The 19902-nt window shown below is 39.0% G+C and overlaps 1 protein-coding gene across 8 annotated transcripts in view; it reads right to left on the bottom strand.

Annotated features, from left to right (window-relative positions):
* DCLK2 (doublecortin like kinase 2) overlaps positions 1-19902 on the bottom strand; it is a 188272-nt gene that overhangs the window by 146340 nt on the left and 22030 nt on the right. For all 8 annotated transcript variants that reach the window (XR_011467483.1, XR_011467484.1, XR_011467485.1 and 5 more), the window contains exon 2: positions 16860-17191. Coding sequence is in view for 5 of the 8 variants with exons in the window: in XM_070386640.1 (XP_070242741.1) it covers positions 16860-17191 (332 nt within the window). In the remaining 3 variants the exon portion in view is untranslated. The remainder of the gene's footprint in view (positions 1-16859; positions 17192-19902) is intronic.

The following is a 19902-nucleotide window of genomic DNA, read 5'->3' as shown; positions in this document are numbered from 1 at the left end:
CTACACAAACTAGGCTTACACTTTACTTAGGTAAAAAACAACAGTTTTTCTTCACACAAAGAACATCTACTGAAAAAAAAAACACAAAACTCCCACATAAGCAATTTGTGATATGGAATTAAACAAAAATGTTATTGCTATCTCACTGAAAGTGAAAGTGAAGTCGCTCAGCCGTGTCCAACTCTTTATGACCCCATGGACTGCAGCCCACCAGGATCCTCTGTCCATGGGATTCTCCAGGCAAGAGGACTCGAGTGGGCTGCTATTGCCTTCTCCAAGGGATCTTCCCCACCCAGGGATAGAACCCAGGGTCTCCCACATTGCAGACAAATGCTTTACTGTCTGAGCCACCAGGGAAGCGGCTAACATAAGATGAAGTGGGTATTTAAAAAAATTAATTGGTTTACTTTATTCCTGGATGGAAATGTGCTAGGCTTTTTTCTACCTCAAACATAATAACGAGCTTCCACGTCCCTTTAATAAAATGATCAACTTACTGCAGAAGCTATACTTTGGGTCCCTGATATTTCTGTTTGTTCCAACTTTGGTGGCCCCTTAGAAAGCCAGGACTTTGAAGGATTTCTGTGACAGGCCTGTAGCCAGCTCTGTGGCTCAGAGAGCGTATGAAGGACACCAGCGTACTCTTTTCACACCCATTCAGCCTGGATTCTCTGCTGCCCGTCGTTTCCTCTGTCCCCTTCTGCCACGCCACTTTGGACCAAACCCTGTTTGCGGGGAAGCTCTTCTGATGGGCTGCGCAGTCCTTCTCCTTCCATTCCAAAATCAGTCCAGAGGCAGACTGACCCCAAAGGAGATTTTTCTTTTTTTAATAAATTTTTTAAAGTCTTTATTGAATTTGTTACAACATGCTTCTGTTTTCTGGGGTTTTCTTTTTTCTTTTTTGGCCTTGAGGTTTGTGGCATCTTTGCTCCCCGACCAGGAGTCGAACCTGTACCCTCTGCAATGGAAGGCGAAGTCTTAACCGCTGGACCACCTGGGAAGTCCCTCCAAAGCAGATTTTTAACACATTGCCGTTTCATCAAAAGCTGATAGTCCCTCTCCACACTGCTCTTTCTTTGAACTTAGGTCCACTCCTCCCTCCAGTTCCTCAAACTCCTTTCCTACTATGACCTGACATTACTGTCCCTTAGTTCTGCTGTTCATTTTTATGCTTGCTTTTCCCTTACTGCTGTTGTGTACGTGTGTATCTGGTGGGGCTGGGGGGTCAGGTGGGAACAGTCCTTCTAGATCAGCCTCCCCATCCATCCTGGTGGGGCTGGGGGATCAGGTGGGAACAGTCCTTCTAGATCAGCCTCCCCATCCATAATACAATTTACATCCTATTTCTTTCAGTCGTGTCTGACTCTTTGTGACCCATGGACTATACAGTCCGTGGAATTCTCCAGGCCAGAATACTGGAGTGGGTGGCCCTTCCCTTCTCCAGGGGATCTTCCCAACCAAGGGATTGAACCCAGGTCTCCCGCATTGCAGGCACATTCTTTACCAGCTGAGCCAGCAGGAAAGCCCAAGAATACTGGAGTGGGTAGCCTATCCCTTCTCCAGCAGATCTTCCTGACGAAGGAATCATACTGGGGTCTCCTGCATTCCAGGCAGATTCTTTACCATTTGAGCCACCAAGGAAGCCCATCATAGGAAATGAATATATTTAAATCAAATTTCAATTTGTATTTTCTGATTCCAGTACATATAATCAGCTAGTTAAGGGCATAAATCACACTCATGTCAACTCTCTTAACTCCTAGAAGTTCAAGAAGTGATTAAGACCTTGATGAACTAATGCTGCCTAGGCAGGAATGCTCTAAAAGGGAAAATCACTTAACAACCTTCTAGAAGAGTTATACATTTTATCTGCATGTAAAAATCTGGACTGTATTAAGTGAAAAGACACATAAAAAATTAAAATGTGGATTACATAACTAGGCTTTCACAAGTTTCCATTTACACAACTTTTGCATTTCATTAAAAATACTGTCTTTTTAATTTGCATTTTCACAGTAGCATGTGTAACCATGTTTTACCACTAAAAACATGTAAGTGATACTAAACACTAGGTGTTTAATAAACTTAATTCTTCAGAAACACAATAGTGTAACTAATGTCATTTTAATAAGTACCAATACATAGATATAATATTTAGATATCTTCCACAACTCACACTTAAAATGGCATTTAATGACTTACCATGTCGGCAAACAAAGAGCAATATTTAAAAATATAATCAAGCGTCTTTATGCTCACATTTAGAGAAGCTTGCCATAAACCATTACAAAACAAAAAAAGAAACTTTAAAATAAAACTTTACTATTTCAAGTCTTATAGCCTGAAATGCATATGGCAAAGCAGAACGCTCCTTCTGGGTATGTGTTACTTCATTTGTAACAATCCTCAGGCCCAGAAAATTAAACTTCTGTGGAGGCAAACCTCTAAAGACTACGGGCGTTCCAACACTTTTCTGGGAGTCTGGCAGCTGCATCAGGGTACAATTAAAAGTTCTAAAAATACACACACACCGAATATTCATGAAAGCTAGTCTTACTGTTTAAGTGTGGTGCTCCTCCTTACTCAAGCAAAATGCAAGAGGTTAATTTTTTAAATCCAGGAAATTGCACAGCATTACTAAAAAAGCGAATAAAACTCTGGCACTATTTTTCTTCCTAAAGTAATTTTTAGTTGAAATCCAATTAATTCCTCTTCTATGAGACAGCACTCTAAGAATGTGGATGACCATGATTAAGCTTAACTTTTGCTCTCAAGGAAAATCAATGATTTTAAGGCTGAAAGTAAACAGTTCCCCCAACTAAAGGGATCAGAGTAAAACAGGCCAAAGAAGAGTTTCTTAAACTGCAAACAAGCTGATCATACATAAAATTTTGAGTCAGGCTTTACTTGGAAGAGAAAAATCACAGATTTCATCATGTCCTCAAAAGCTATTATGAGCCCTGAAAGATTTCTCATCTATAAAATTAGATAGCTATACTAAATAATTTCCTGTCTCAACTGTAAATTCTAAAACACCATGCTGACTTTGCACCTGTCCTTGCTATTACCACGGAGAAGGCAATGGCAACCCACTCCAGTACTCTTGCCTGGAAAATCCCAGGGACGGGGGAGCCTGGTGGGCTGCCGTCTATGGGGTCGCACAGAGTCGGACACGACTGAAGTGACTTAGCTGTTGCTATTACCATAGGCATGATGAATAAATGACCTTTTCATAAAATCCAGTAAAACCTGTAAAGTACTATTATATATTATATATATTGGTAGAAATTGTGATCAGTAGACACTCATGATAGCATACAAAAACAAAACAAATCCAAGAGTTAGCTATGACTAAAAGCAATAAACTTTACAAAGTAACTATTCCAAGTAATATCCTTGACTCAATTCTGAGTCAAAGTATCATAAAGCTAAAAGTTACCTGACTTCACTAAATACCAGAAATATATTCATGGGACTTTTGGCATCTAGGCAAAGGTTATTTAAAAAAAAAAGACAACTGAATGAAATGATAGGTTTTTAGTTCAAGATTAAGGTGACATAGTACCATAATGTGGGCTACTTGCTTAAAAAAATAAAGAGTTTCTCCCTACTAATAAGCTTAACATCTTCAACACTGGTTGGTTGGCCCTTGCCTTGAGTATACAACTGATAAACACAGGTCAACTGGTTTTTCTCCTTAAACTACTCTCTAGAACAGCAAGCAGCAAAGGTGGTAAGAGGAATGCATATGGGCTTCGATTTACACAACAGGTATTTTGCATAAAGTACATTTTTCCATGCAAGAAATCAAGTATGACCACTTCGCCTGGCTGTCCTGTCTAATCCACTCTTAAGTCTCTCCTAGCTTCAGAAACACTGGGGCACATACCAGGATTGTTGCCAACTAGACAACTTTGTGTCGACAGCTTTGACTGTATCCCTAGTATCCCCAAATACCTAAAAATCTCTTCTTGGAATATGCCTCTAGGAATGCATCCTAAAGAAAGGAATTGATCTAATTGATCAACTGATCTAGTAATGTTAAAATCTCTATGTACTGACAGGATCACAGGATTAAAAAGAGAGAGAGAGAGAAGCTGGAAACCCAAATGTCCAACAATAGGTTTGAGAAATGACAGTCTATTGAGACAACTGACCATTAGGTTCAGTCATTAAGTATGCAATATGCTGATTATATTACATGGAAGAGTATGATTAACAAATGAGAAAAGCAGGATACATGATTACATGTAAAATCCATGTTATGTAAACCCTGTGTGTACATATGCATTTAAATGACCTTTGCAACCCTGGTTAAGTTACATCACCTCTTTTAGACAGTTCTCATCCATTCAGTTTAGTTCTGTTGCTCAATCATGCCCAACTCTGCAACACCATGGACTGGAGCACGCCAGACTTCCCTGTCCATCACCAACTCCCAGAGCTCGCTCAAACTCATGTCCATAGAGTTGGTGATGCCATCCCATCATCTCATCCTCTGTCATCCCCTTCTCCTTCTGCCTTCACTCTTTCCCAGCATCAGGGTCTTTTCCAATGACTCAGTTCTTCATATCAGGGGGCCAAAGTATTGGAGTTTCAACTTCAGCATCAGTTTAATGTGTACTCAGGACTGACTTCCTTTAGGATGGACTGGTTGGATCTCCTTGCAGTCCAAGGGACTCTCAAGAGTCTTCTCCAACACCACAGTTCAAAATCATCTATTCTTTGGCGCTCAGCTTTCTTTATGGTCCAACTCTCACATCCATACATGACTACTGAAAAAACCATAGCTTTGATTATATGGGCCTTTGATGGCAAAGTAATGTCTCTGCTTTACAGGGATAGAAAAGTAATAAAATAGCATCTACCTCAATGATTTTTGTAAGGATTAAGTGAGATAACATGTATCAAGTGTAGTATGGTAAGTACTCAATAAATATTCACCATTATTGCTTTTATGTCTGAAAATTACCACTGTGTTCCTAACCACTAGATGCAATATAGTATATGTAAATTTATATTAAAGCCTTTCTGTACCATGAAAAGTAAAAATAAAAATAAATTGCATTAACAAAACTATTATTAGATGGTTCCTTTTAAGTAGTAGAGTGAGACTGGGGAAGCAGGGCAGACATGGAAAAAACCTTTCATTCTTTGCATTTCCCTGAATCTTTGTATTTTCCAGTAGAAATATACTGATTTTACCTGAATAGTTTTCTCTTAAATGAAACGTGTAAATGAAAATATTGATAGAAACACTTGATTATGAAAAAAAAGTGCTAAAGTGGAAAGATTATACATTTAGCCTTCCCTGTATTTTCTAAATTTCTGCAATGTCACATTTTTTTTTAAATCTATAAAATAACACTGAGGCATCTTTTTGTCAAGCATATAATCACTCCTTCACCTATTTTTTTCCATTTTCAGATCCTACTAAAAATATAACAATGGAAATAGTGACAGACTTTATTTTCTTCGGCTCCAAAATCACTGCAGATGGTGACTGCAGCCATGAAATTAAAAATATGCTTGCTCCTTGAAAGAAAAGCTATGACCAACCTAGACAGCATATTAAAAAGCAGAGATAGTACTTTGCCAGCAAAGGTCCATCTAGTCAAAGCTATGGTTTTTCCAGTAGTCACATATGGATGTGAGAGTTGGACCATAAAGAAAGCTGAGCACCAAAGAATATATGATTTTGAACTGTGGTATTGGAGAAGACTCTTGAGAGTCCCTTGGACTGCAAGGAAATCAAACCAGTCCATCCTAAAGGAAACCAGTCCTGAATATTCATTGGTAGGACTGATGCTGAAGGTGAAACTCCAATATTTTGGCCACCTTATGTGAAGAACTGACTCATTGGAAAAGACCCTGATGCTGGGAAAGACTGAAGGCAAGAGAAGGGGACAACAGAGGATGAGATGGTTGGATGGCATCACCAATTCAATGGATATGAGTTTGAGCAAGCTCTGGGAGTTGGTGATGGACAGGGAGGCCTGGTGTGCTGCAGACCACAGGGTCGCAAAGAGTCAGATATGACTGAGCAAGTGAACTGACTGACTCAAAGTATAATTTAACCACAGCACCTAATATTACACAGATTTTAGAGAAACCCCAGGTAAAATTGCATCATGCTAAAAAAATTTTTTTGACATAAGCTGCTTAACTTATTAGTTATTTGTCCTGTCCCTCATTATTATTAATAATATCACTGAAGCCTTTCCCAAAGCCTGGCCACAGAGGGCGTACAGTATAGCTGTGAAACGTATGGAATCCAGGACCAGACTCTCTGGGTATGAACCCCAGTTCTGCGGCCTGCAGCATGATTCTGAGCAAGTTACTTGATTTCTCTTTACTTCAGCTCGCCCACTGCTAAGTAAAAACTGTAATACCTAACTCTCAAGGCTGCTGTGCGGACTAGTGGAGAAGACTAATGCAAAGAATAACGTTAATGCCTGACATTGTAAGCAGCTAGCTATATCTATTAGCTAGTTAAGCTATTACTCTAAGCACTGCACAATATGTATGTGACAAAGTATATATTTTAATAATTATGATAATCACTGAAAAATACATTATAACAAAAGTGAGACTAATTTGACACAGTCTTTATGTTCTATGTATTACTCTAACTTGGACATCAAAGGAATAAATAAGGAAACAAGATTTTTCAGTGATGTCATTTTTATTTCACCTACACTTTACATTGCGTAATTCACTGAGAACTAAAATTGTTGTTAAGTATCTCTTCTCCTAATTTGCAACCGCAGTCATTACTAACCAAATTTCAGTGTTTTCCTACAGTGTCCCATAAAAGGAAGAAACTATTATTTAAGGTCAGGGGAAACTGCTTATACTGTGGATATCAGAATAGCAAAACACAAACTTTGAAGAGTGATATCTAAATACTCCCTCTTTCTTCCCACCTTTCAGATCACTCTTTGAGAAACAGGATTTGTTACATGAAAAACAAAGATGAAGCTTTCCCCTCCTTCTTAAAATAAGAGATATTTCTGCTTAGATGAAGAATCGAAAAACAAACGAACATTCTCTATACCTGGACCCCAGCTGTACTGAATAAAACCCCTGGTTACACACAGTCTATTGATTCCTGATTGGGAAACATTTTCCACGACTTGAGATAGACTAGCTATTCATACTTCAGAGGTGTGAATTTATCTAGGAGGACAAAACACTGTTGTCTGGATTTCTAGTATCTACAAAAGGAAATGCGGGCGCTAGGAGCAGTGTGAGAATTAAAACCGAGCTGTCCTCGTTGACCTCAAGGGAGAAAACTATCAGGATTAGATGAATTATAGAAAACATTTATATTCAACCATTTGATTTTTCTGCAGCAATTTTAGAGACGAGATTGCTTTAAATAAATATGGTTGGGTCATTACAAAGAAATGAATCTTCACTAGAAAAATGTGATGCTGGAAAAAGAAAAGACACAAAAGTATTATTCATAGTACAGTACCCATGAAAAAAACTTTTTAAAAAGTGAGGATGGAAACCTTCATAAACTCTAAGATGGCTGATAAGACGGATGCCCTCCAAGGGGTTGCCATTGCTCCCCATGGAGGCCCCATGGCACACGGGCATCCTGAGGCTGGCACTGGTCCCAAAGTCTGGAAGCATTTTACCCCCAAAGCGTCAACTGCAAGCAATTTCTGAGTCTGTTTTGCCTCTGCCCATGACAAGAATCAACATGTTCCAAAGTTCCACTAAATATGTTTCTTTTACGTTAAAACTCTGCTGTTTCTATGAAAGCTAAAAGCTAGAATTTTTTACACATGTGGACAAAAGCTATATTTGGACCTTTCAGTCTCTTAACAAAATAAAGACATTTTTAAAAAAGAACTTGCCCCTGCTGCAGTTTATTCTAAGAAAGGCACTCTGATTTTCAGAAAATTTAAAAAGTAAACCTTCTCTTCCTAAACAATTTAAAAGTTCAAGAAGATTTTGTTTTTAAGAACAAAAATAAAAGTCAAGCATTTAATCTAAATTAATTTGAAGTTTAAAAAAACTACTTAGTGGAACAGTGACGATTTCTATTTATACAAATGCTTTTTTCTAGTCACCCCATCTCCAAACACCTAGGTTGCATACTTTTAAAAAATTGATAATTAGGACATCACTTTTTTTTATGACATCACTTTTAAGTCTTAAATACTTGAGATTTTACAAAATTAAATCCTGATGTCTTAGGCTTCTCTTTAAATACAGGTAAAATGACTCGGGACATCTTTTATTTAATTCCGTGTGAAACTATACCACCCAACAGTACGTCAGACCAACAGTCTGAAATCCAGGAGAATAAAGACTACAGACCGTGACGTTCAAACCCACCTGCCTCAGGGAAAAAGTGGATAGAAAGGTTATGAGAACATCTAAGAGGTCTGAAATACACCGAACCTGGAGCATGTGGCCTAAACGATAACAAAGCTGATATTTTAATAAGCATCATTTCCCTTTGAAGCATTTCACTTACTTTACACCAAGATTTCTGAATCTCAGCATTATTGACATTTTGGCCCCCAAAGAATTCTTCTGTGGCCGTCCTGTGCGTTGCAGGAAGGTCAGCAGTTTCCTCTGGCACCTACCCATTAAATGCCAGTCAGGATCACCAAAGCATGACTCACAGACGTTGCAAAGTCCTCAAAAGGCAAAAGTGTACCCAGCTGAGCACGATAGCTTAATGCTAGAGAAAACCCAAGAATTCTCATGGACAAAATCCTAAACTGTGATTTTATCTTAAGTGATTTTGTAGAGACATAAAATGCATCAGACTAACCAAGTCAGACCTTGTAAATGGAGGTACTACTACTAGGAAGATGGGATCACCGGTTTAGAGGAAAGGAAAGACTTCACAGACATGGTTTTCACCACATAAATGCTTACAGGCATATGACACACCAGTACCTCTTCAATCAAGAAAAGCTCTCAAACCATAAAAGATAACAAGGGCCCTTTAAAACTCTAGCACAAGGGTCAGAATGGGATCACTACACTGTTCATGATGAACTGATTAATTGCCTACAAATTGTTTAACCTCTATCCTTGTGTCAAAGACCAGACTAATTAAAGTGAGAACAAAATATGAGTAGGAAGTAACCAAGAAAAAGAACATTGAAGTCAAGGCAGATAGTCTAAAATTTTGTGCAGAGACAATTCATGAACACATCTTAGTTCCTTTCTCATCACCTAAGCAAAGCTGTTCTTTTTTTGAGAGTTTTTAGAGAGCAGATAGTTTGGAAAAATTCATTTTATGGGGAAAAATAAAATGAACATTGACCACTTAAAGGTTTGCTTTAATCTTAAGCACAAGACAAATCTCAGGCTATTTCAAAGCAAGATTTAATCTCTTCACACTTATAAACCAACAAAAAGACAGACTTGATGTTTTAAATAGTAAGTCCACCTACAGTACAAAAATGTTGAATCCATGCCCAGAAAACTAGTTTTTAAGGGTACCTGGCAATCTGAAAATATAATATCCAAAGCTGGGTCTATCAAAAATGAAATCTATTATTTTTCCAAATCATCATTTTATTTCAAAGTTTAAAAATCTCTCTTTTCTTTGTACATAGGAAATAATGGTTTAATCTTTTTAAGACATGAACGGTGGCAAAAATGATATATGTAACATTCTATAACCACATGCCAAAATTTCACTGATTAACTCAGTGTTTTAATTTCTATGATCTGATTGAAATCAGTCTTATTTTCTTTCTCAGTGCTTGAGTTTCTGCTTCTAAGCAGACATGAGAAAGAAGTGGAAATCAAAACAGCAAATGCTGGATTTCTGATGGTAACTATACCATCACTTTTCTTACTTAACACAAAATTGAAAACACACTACAGTGTTCTTTCCTTGCCTTTTCCACTTAACATTTTCTTTGTCTTTAAATATTCCCCACAATTCACCACAATTTTCAATACCTACTACACATAAATCTTACGGTAATACCATTTAACTGCTTTTTACTTTAGAGATTTTAAATTATTTCCAATCTTTTGATCTGATTGCTAGAAAATTTTTATGCACAATTATGTTTGTATCTTCAGTTATTTAGGATAAATTCCTAGAAGTTAACATTTTCAAGTTATACAAAAAAAATTGCTTTCCGTAAAGCTAATGAGACGGACTACACTTCCACTCTTTGGAAACGCCAATTCACTGCACATTAAACAATAACATTTTCTTTTTTACAAAAACCTATCAACTTTAAATATTAATAATAATATCTCATTGTCTTAATTTACATTTTCATTAGTGACACTGAACTTTTTTATGCTTACAATTTATAATCCTATCTTCTCAAATTGTCTATTTGGCCCTTTATCTACTTTTCCATTGTAATGTTATTTTTTCATATTAAACTACTATGACTCAATATAAATATACATAATCCTTGCTTGACATTTAGAAATTTAAAACTGTTATGCCTAACCAATCAACCTTCCCTTCATAATTAATTTTTCCACTACTTTCATACTTAGAAAATCCTTTCCCATTCCAACTACTGACATATCATCCTTTTGTTCTTTTGTCTCATTTTGACATCTATATGTTTAAGACACCTGGAGCTTATTTTTGGTATGGTTATGAGGATGTGGATTTGATATCTGGCAGCATGACAGCCAATGAATCATTATTTCCAAAATTTTCCTGCTTATTTTTTAAGATTAACATTTAAAATCACTTTGTCAGGTATTGCTCTCCTCACTCCAAAACAATCTCATTTACATTCTTAAGGAAACTGCATTTAATCAATACAAAAAATCAGGAGAGTTGATGAGAGTTGAACCATAAAGAAGGCTGAGCGCCAAAGAACTCATGCTTTTAAACTGTAGTGCTGTATAAGACTCTTGAGAGTCCCTTGGACTGCAAGAACATCAAACCAGTCAATCCTAAAGGAAATCAATCCTGATTATTCTTTGGAAGGACTGATCTGAAGCTCCATACTTTGGCCACCTGATGCGAAGAACTGACTCAGAAAAGACCCTGACGCTGGGAAAGATTGAAGGCAGTATAAGAAGGGGATGACAGAGGATGAGATGGTTTGATGGCATCACCGACTCAATGGACATGAGTTTGAGCAAGCTCCAGGAGATGGACAGGGAAGCCTGGCGTGCTCCAGCCCGTGGAGTCACAAAGAGTCGGACATGACTGAGTGGCGGGACAACAACAACAATCAATGTGATAGTACCAGGTGCCACCTGGCATCCTTACCAGGCACCTGATTGTCATAGAAGCACTTCCTGTAACTCCTTTGTTTTCCAACACATGGGCTTTTGAGATATCCCACATTCAAGGTCTGGAGCGGCTGCTGCGCTTCACCGGACCGGCTGTGTGGAGATACCCCACATCCAAGGTCAGAGAAACCCCAGTAAGACGGTAGGCACTGGAGTGGCTGTGAGGAGATACCCCACGTCCAAGGGCAAAGGAGAAGCCGCAGCAAGACTGTGGGAGAGGCAAATTCGTGTTCAGAGTCAAACCCCATTCCCACCAGGGACGCTTAAAGGGCTCAAACAAACCTTGCATGCACCAGGACCCAGGGACCCCATAGAGACCGAGACAGAATTGTGAGCGTCTCCTGCAGAGGTGCGGGTCGGCAGTGGTCTGCCACAGGGACAGGGGCTTTGGGTGTGGGTATGGCGTAACTCCTCTTGGAGGAGGTCGCCATTAACCCCACCGTAGAGCTGTCAGAACTCACATAGGACTGGGAAATACACTCTTGGAGGGCACCACAGAACCTTGTGCACCAGGACCCAGGAGAAAGGAACAGTGACCACACAGGAGACTTACCTGTGGGTGTCCAGGAAATCTCCAGTGAAGGCTTGGGTCGGGGGCGCCTGCTGCAGGGTTGGGAGCACAGACTGTAGCAGTACATACATGGGATCTTTTGAGGGAGGTCACAATTATCTTCATTATCTCCACCATAGTTTCAGTTCAGTTATTCAGTCGTATCCAACTATTTGCGACCCCATGGACTGCAGCACGCCAGGCTTCCCTCTCCATCACCAACTCCCAGAGTTCACTCAAACTCATGTCCACTGAGTTGGTCATGCCATCCAACCATCTCATCCTCCATTGTCCCCTTTTCCTCTCGCCCTCAATCTTTACCAGCATCAGGGTCTTTTCAAATGAGTCAGCTCTTCACATCAGGTGGCCAAAGTGTTGGAGTTTCAGCCTCAGCATCAGTCCTTCCAATGAACACCCAGGACTGGTCTCCTTTAAGATGGACTGGTTGGATCTCCTTGCAGTCCAAGGGACTCTCAAGAGTCTTCTCCAGCACCACAGTTCAAAAGCATCAATTCTTCTGTGCTCAGCTTTCTTCACAGTCCAACTCTCACATCCAAACATGACTACTGGAAAGACCATAGCCTTGACTAGACAGACCTTTGTTGGCAAAGTAATGTCTCAGCTTTTTAATATGCTGTCTGGGCTGGTCATAACTTTTCTTCCAAGGAGTAAGCACCTTTTGATTTCACAACTGCAGTCACCATCTGCAGTTGAGCTATTTCAAATCCTAAAGATAATGCTATGAAAGTGCTGAACTCAATACGCCAGCAAATTTTGAAAACTCAGCAGTGGCCACAGGACTGGAAAAGGTTAGTTTTCATTCCAATCCCTAAGAAAGGAAATGCCAAAGAATGCTCAAACTACCACACAATTGCACTCATCTCACATGCTAGTAAAGTAATGCTCAAAATTCTCCAAGCCAGGCTTCAGCAATACGTGAACTGTGAACTTCTAGATGGTCAAGGTAGTTTTAAAAAAGGCAGAGGAACCAGAGATCAAATTGCCAACATCCGTTGGATCACTGAAAAAGCAAGATAGTTTCAGAAAAAATACCTACTTCTGCTTTATTGACTATGCCAAAGCCTTTGACTGTGTGGATCACAGCAATCTCTGAAAAATTCTGAAAGAGATGGGAATACCAGACCACCTGACCTGCCAATTGAGAAATCTGTATGCAGGTCAGGAAGCAACAGTTAGAACTGGACATGGAACAACAGACTGGTTCCAAATAGGAAAAGGAGTACGTCAAGGCTGTCTATTGTCACCCTGCTTATTTAACTTATATGCAGAATACATCATGAGAAACACTGGGCTGGATGAAGCACAAGCTGGAATCAAGATTGCCTGGAGAAATATCAATAACCTCAGATATGCAGATGACACCACCCTTATGGCAGAAAGTGAAGAGGAACTAAAGAGCCTCTTGATGAAAGTGAAAGAGGAGAGTGAAAAAGTTGGCTTAAAGCTCAACATTCAGAAAACAAAGATCATGGCATCCAGTCCCATCACTTCATGGGAAATAGATGGGGAAACAGTGGAAACAGTGGCTGACTTTATTTTTGGGGGCTCCAAAATCACTGCAGATGGTGACTGCAGCCATGAAATTAAAAGATGCTTACTCCTTGGAAGGAAAGTTATGACCAACCTAGACAGCATATTCAAAAGCAGAGACATTACTTTGTTAACAAAGGTTCATCTAGTCAAGGCTATGGTTTTTCCAGTAGTCATGTATCAATGTGAGAGTTGGACTATAAAGAAAGCTGAGCATAGAAGAATTGATGCTTTTGAACTGTGGTGTTGGAGAAGACTCTTGATAGTCTCTTGGACTGAAAGGAGATCCAACCAGTCCATCCCAAAGGAAATCAGTTGTGGGTGTTCATTGGAAGGACTGACGTTGAAGCTGAAACTCCAATACTTTGGCCACCTGATGTGAAGAGCTGACTCATTTGAAAAGACCCTGATGTTGGGAAAGATTGAAGGCTGGAGGAGAAGGAGACGACAGAGGGTGAGATGGTTGGATGGCATCACCGACTCAATGGACATGAGTTTGTGTAAACTCCGGGAGTTGGTGATGGACAGGGAGGCCTGGTATGCTGCGGTTCATGGGGTCGCAAAGAGTCAGACACGACTGAGCGACTGAACTGAATTGAACTGACATGCACTTTTGTTTCAGGTAAGAATTTTTCTTTTCTTAGTGTATTAAAGAACTCATCCCCCATTTTACTACTAGATCTTTAACAGAATATAGATCTGTATTTTGTCAGTGCCAAAATACAGTGTATTTTGTGATAGCGTTTGGGAATGTGTGTACTATGCTTTTTCCTCTAGATCTCATGTATGAAAGGGTTTCTTAATAGTAAGCCACCCTTTAATTTCTGTCATAAGTCTACTCATAACAATAGTCTTTAATATGTTGGTGATTTGTGTTGCTTGTGCTTTAAACATTTTTAAATATAAATATTTCTACCTGGAGTTTTTTCCGAAGACAATTTTCTGAATACTAAAGTTTCAGTGATTTCTATTTCAATTAGATGTTCAACTTCTATAGTTTATTTACATTTTCCCTGAACAACGTTCATTTGGAGATTTCCAAATCGGTTTCTGCTTTTAAAATCTTTGCTGAATTCCAGTTTATACTCTATGTTTTCTGATTTGCTGCACCTTTGATCTTCCTTTTTCCTTAGGTAAAAGTTAGGTATCTTAAACATCTGTCTTCCCACTTCTTGTCTTCTATGCGTCCACCAACAATCAGCTATTTGATTTACCAAATCTTTCTGTCCTGTGGTCTAATTTTTTTTTTTCACTTACTTGCAAGATGAATCTTAAGGTGTTTTGTGTTGTGCTGTGCTAGTAAGTTAAAATGTAAAGTATCTATTTCCATTCATATCATGAACCTATTTGGGGACAGGCTTCTATGAAATGTTATGCCTTCTCACTATTAATTTTAATCAATAAAGTCATTGTAAACTCACTATCATGTACTAGAACTTTCAGAATCTACTGTATAAAATTTGGTTTATGTTTAAGATAACAACCCAGTAACTAGATCTGGTCTTAGAAAATTAGAAACTAATTGTGTTTTTGCAGAAGATATTGCTCCAGTGTTTATTATTCATTCTCAGCACTACACAAGCCAAACACTTCAAAATAAATTAAGTATGTTTGAGGGAAGAAATAAAGTGGAATAAAGTAACAAATCGAATGCTGGAAACTACAATGTTTAATACAATGTAAACCTAAACAACTACTGAAATTAGGAAAAAATACACTTTGGAAGTCTCATGTTTCTTTTTAGAAATGATAATCTGATTGTGGTGAAACTCAATATTTGTATATCTGCTATTCATGCATTCTTGCTATATGCTCAACTTTTTTTTTTTAGCATATTAGGTTCCCTGGTATATTGTTACTATAATTTGGCCTGTATATTCCTGTATAATTTGTGTACATTTTTCAGAAATGCTGCTTAATTACCTCCAGTGTTCCCTATGAAACTCACATGGTCATTCCTATGAAAGTACATTTTTGAAACACATTTTCTATATTATACATAAATATTTCACTTTTTCACTTTCATGCATTGGAGAAGGAAATGGCAACCCACTCCAGTGTTCTTGCCTGGTGAATTGCAGGGGCAGAAGAGCCTGGTGGGCTGATGTCTATGGGGTCACACAGAGTCGGACACGACTGAAGCGACTTAGCAGTAGCAGTAGTATCAGACAGGAAAGAGTTTCCTAAAAGCATTAAATATCTTTTATTTTTACTTCTGTGATTTACTCAAACTCATAATGACTCTAGTGGTCAATAGATGTTTTTATTCTTAAATAGGGAATATTTCATGTAGCAGCCTTTTCAACTTAAATTTTTCCCTCAGAAGTTCACATTTCCCTCTAGGTTGGTACAACTACCATGGAAAACAGTATGGAAGTTCCTCAGAAAACTACAAACAGAATTATCATATGATCCAGCAATCCCACTCCCGGGCATATATCCAGAGAAAACTATGATTCCAAAAGGTACACGCACCCCATGCTCACAGCAGCCGAGACACCCTAAATGTCCAGCAACAGAGGAACTGCACAGAGATGTGCTACACATAGACAGGGGAGGATTACGGAGCCGCACAAAGGAGGGAGCAACGCCATGTGCAGCAATATGGATGCAACTAGAGATCATCATACTAAAGTGAAGTCAGAAAAATGGAGGCAAATACCGGATGATATCACTTCTTTTTGGAATCTAAAATACGGCACAAATGAACCTATGAAACAGAAACACGGACACAGAGAACAGGCTGCTGCTGCTGCTGCTGCTAAGTCGCTCAGTCGTGTCCGACGCTGCGCGACCCCACAGACGGCTCCCCCCTCCCTGGGATTCTCCAGGCAAGAACGCTGGAGTGGGTTGCCATTTCCTTCTCCAATGCAGGAAAGTGAAAAGTGAAAGCGAAGTCGCTGAGTCGTGTCCAACTCTTAGCGACCCCATGGACCGCAGTCCACCAGGCTCCTCCATCCATGGGATTTTCCAGGCATGTGTACTGGAGTGGGGTGCCATCTCCTTCTCCGAGAGAAGAGACTCGTGGTTGCCAAGGGGAGGGGACTGGGGGAGGCATAGAGTGGGAGGTTGAGGCTAGCAGATGAAAGCTTTTATATACAGAATGGATAAACAAAAAGGCCCTACTGAATAGCACAGAGAACTATATTCAATATCCTATGATTAAACCATAACAGAAGAGAATATTTAAAAAAGAATGTGTACACATATATATGTATAACTGAATCACTTTGCTAAAAAACAGTAACACTATACTTCAAAAAGTTTATGATAGATTTCTCTACATCTCTTTTGAGATACTTGGGTAAAGAGACAAGGAAGCCACTTGCTTTATCATTTTTCATGACAAAGACCCACACGCACACACTCCTCACAAGTACAACTAGGAGAATCATTTCTAGTGAGCTATGACATTCATATTGTTAACTAGGTAACTCCCGTGGTACAGAAAGGGTTTAAAAGCAAACTAGAGCGTGTGGGGCTAGAAACATCCTACCTGCTTCCCGTCCAGCGTGCAGAGCCTCTTCACCACTCCCGAGTCCAGCTTAATAGCTTCGGTGATGTCTGTTAAGACCTGTTCGAAGGAGTGAGCAGTCTTCTTATTCAGGAGGATCCGCACAGCTTTTCTAGGCTTCACTCCACTTCGAATCACAGTCACTAATTTGGGCTTGATGAAATCTTTACTTTCCTTTACTTCGCTCTTCACTGAGGAGGGAGGGGCCGAGCGGGTGGCCCCACCCTTGATATTCACGGACCAGTTCGGATTAACGTTTTTGGTGTAGTCCACTTTACGAAATGGTTCATTTGACGCGCACACGTAACTCTCACCTAAAAAGAAAAAAAATCAGGTTTATCAATGGAATTATTCCCACCGTAGAAGCATTTTCTATGAAGCACAAATGCTATAAGTCCATTGAGTGACTCTTCAACTTAGCAGATTCAGCGTTCTCCCCACAGCCCTTTCTTTTTAATAGCATCTTGTGTGATGCTATTCATAATGTGTGCGGAGTGAAACGTACTGGACAAAGAAACTAAAGATCTGAGTTTCCTTCTGGTCACATGTCACCCTGCATAGAGCGGCTTGTGAGACCTTACTTCCCTGATCAGGGATCAAACCCACGCCCCCAGCAGTGAAAATGCAGAGTCCTAACCACCGGACCATCAGGGAATTTCCTGCTCTTTGCTTCTCAGCATCATTGTCTCTAAAGGGAAGTTGTTGAACCAGGTGAATTCTAAGGTACTCCTTGCTTACAAAAGTCCATTAACTAATTTTTAATGTCTCATTCTGGAAGAAATAACGGTATCACAAGATAATATATTCACATAAAGAAGTAAAACTGTTTTCCTCCTCTTTCCAATTATGTATTTCAGCCCTCCAAGAAAAATTTCTACAAAATTTGCAGAGCTGACTAAATTATATTCAGTTATATGATCATTTACTCAATTAACGAAACTACAAAAATAAAGCTAGAGTTTTGTCAGCTCAAAGAAATATTCCACAGGAATTTTTTTTCTTAATGGCAGAACGAATTTAAAATAATTAGTTTAAATAGATACCCTTTTCAATGTCTACTTAAATGAAGGATTATTAGTTAAAATGATGTGTTCATTATTCATGTAGCCTTCGGCTTAATTTTTAGCAAGTAAACATAACAACTGTATAATTTTTCAATTGGTTAAACTGATCCAAATGTTCATTAATTTCAAGTTCCAAAATTATATATTGAAAAAAAATCACAATATTTCTCTCAGGAAACTCAGAAGTCACCCAATTCTTTTAGTCCCAACTTTCTGGTATAAAAGATAAAAGGATTACATGTTAAGATTTTCTCTAAAGTATCTTCTAATTCAAAAAGAATTAACTTTTTTTCACATATGTAATATAATGGTCTCATTTTAAATAGATGATACAAGCCTTAAATGCTAAAAACAAAATAACCAAAATAGTAGAGGGGAATTCTTGAGGAAAACATATTAATGCAAATATTATTTTTAACTAGTATCAGAATGTTTTGAAGTCTTAATTAACGGAGAACACAAAGATTCCCAAAGGTATGTGAACAATTCAGTAACAGATGAGACACAAAAGTATCTGAAAAGAGGAGCAGCGTCTTCTGTTTAAAGGTTGACCTGGGCCACTGCCCATGAAAAGTTAGGGAACCAGCCTCAGGCTTCAATGTTACTTCTTCACCAATACTCTGAAATCCAGCCCAACCATCACCATTTAGAGATTTTCCATCTCTGTAGGTTTATCTTTTTTCTCAATGTGGGAAAATGGCATGTAATTCAAAAGTAAGTGTAAATTTAGTAAAACGAAACTATATATCACATACAAGTATTCATGAGCTAAAATAAATCATTACAATCCTGCTTTCATTTTATACAGAAAACCATTCTCACATTGAAAAACTTACAATTTTTATCTATGTAAAGTTTAATTGCATGTTTGATCCAAAATTTTAAGTTGGAAGATAAAAGAAGGAATCTCAGCAAGAAAAGGGGATTATTCTTTTTTAAGGCCAGAGAAATCAGCTAGTGGAGAGTCTTTCGAAACATAAAGAGAAATGGCAATGGCAAAACAAGCGCTAATTTAGTATGTCAGACTACCCTGATCAAACTAGCCCCTGCAAAGCTGATATGTCAACCAGGAAAGCTGCCTTTTACATTTTCCTTTTGCCTCTTTACACGAGTTCAGAATGCCAGAATGAAAACAGGTAAAGAAAGCCTGTCTCTCAATTTTGTGTGTGGTTACTGATAAATTTTTACTTCCTTCCTCTCTCTTCCTTTCTTCATAATGTTTCTGTTAAAAACTTGTGGACCAGTTCTATAATGAATATGTAAAGTGCTGAACCCGGCCTGATGAACGCCCGCTGAACAGAGCCTCATCCTGTTCTGCACCCATGGCAGACACGACCGTTCATAGAGCACCCTTCTGTTTAGCCCAGACGCCCTCCTCATCATTCACACGGGGTACCCGCTCACATGACAGCTGCCCCCATGGCAGCAAACCCACCTTGGCATCCTTGGCACTCAGCATTTCAGCACAAAGTTTCAAGACGTGATTTTGAGGTCAGCCCTGAGTTTCTGTATTCTGGACACAGAAATCCCTATATACAGATGTCACACCTTGACAAAGTAGCCACTGAGATGCCTCAACCAGCCGCCCCTGGTTCCCCTCCATCAAACAATCTCCTGACTACAGTTGTGTCATTTACATAGATCTGCCTACAGGGAGAGAATATGTGGACAAAAGCACTTAAAAATTTTGGTTCCTAAGGCAGTGATAGTTCCTGCTATTAAACAATAAAACCTTATTCTTCGTTAGACACCAGGCAACTACAAGATTGAGTAGAAGCAATCAGTCTTCCAACAACCAGATTTATGCTTCTGTAGGGATTTCTGTTTAAAATTTGTTACCCCCCCTGCCAATGTGTCACTTCTTCCTTTTTCCCCATCCTGGTGAGGAACAGCACTTCCTATTCAATCCTCAGCCAGAGACCTAGGCATCATCTCTCACCCTTACAGTTTTCCCTACAAAC

Source organism: Bos mutus, chromosome 17 (genome assembly GCF_027580195.1).
Source record: "Bos mutus isolate GX-2022 chromosome 17, NWIPB_WYAK_1.1, whole genome shotgun sequence".
In the NCBI taxonomy this organism is placed as follows: domain Eukaryota; kingdom Metazoa; phylum Chordata; class Mammalia; order Artiodactyla; family Bovidae; genus Bos; species Bos mutus.
Note: the sequence above shows the minus strand (reverse complement) of the source record. Positions and strands in the feature narration are given on the sequence as shown.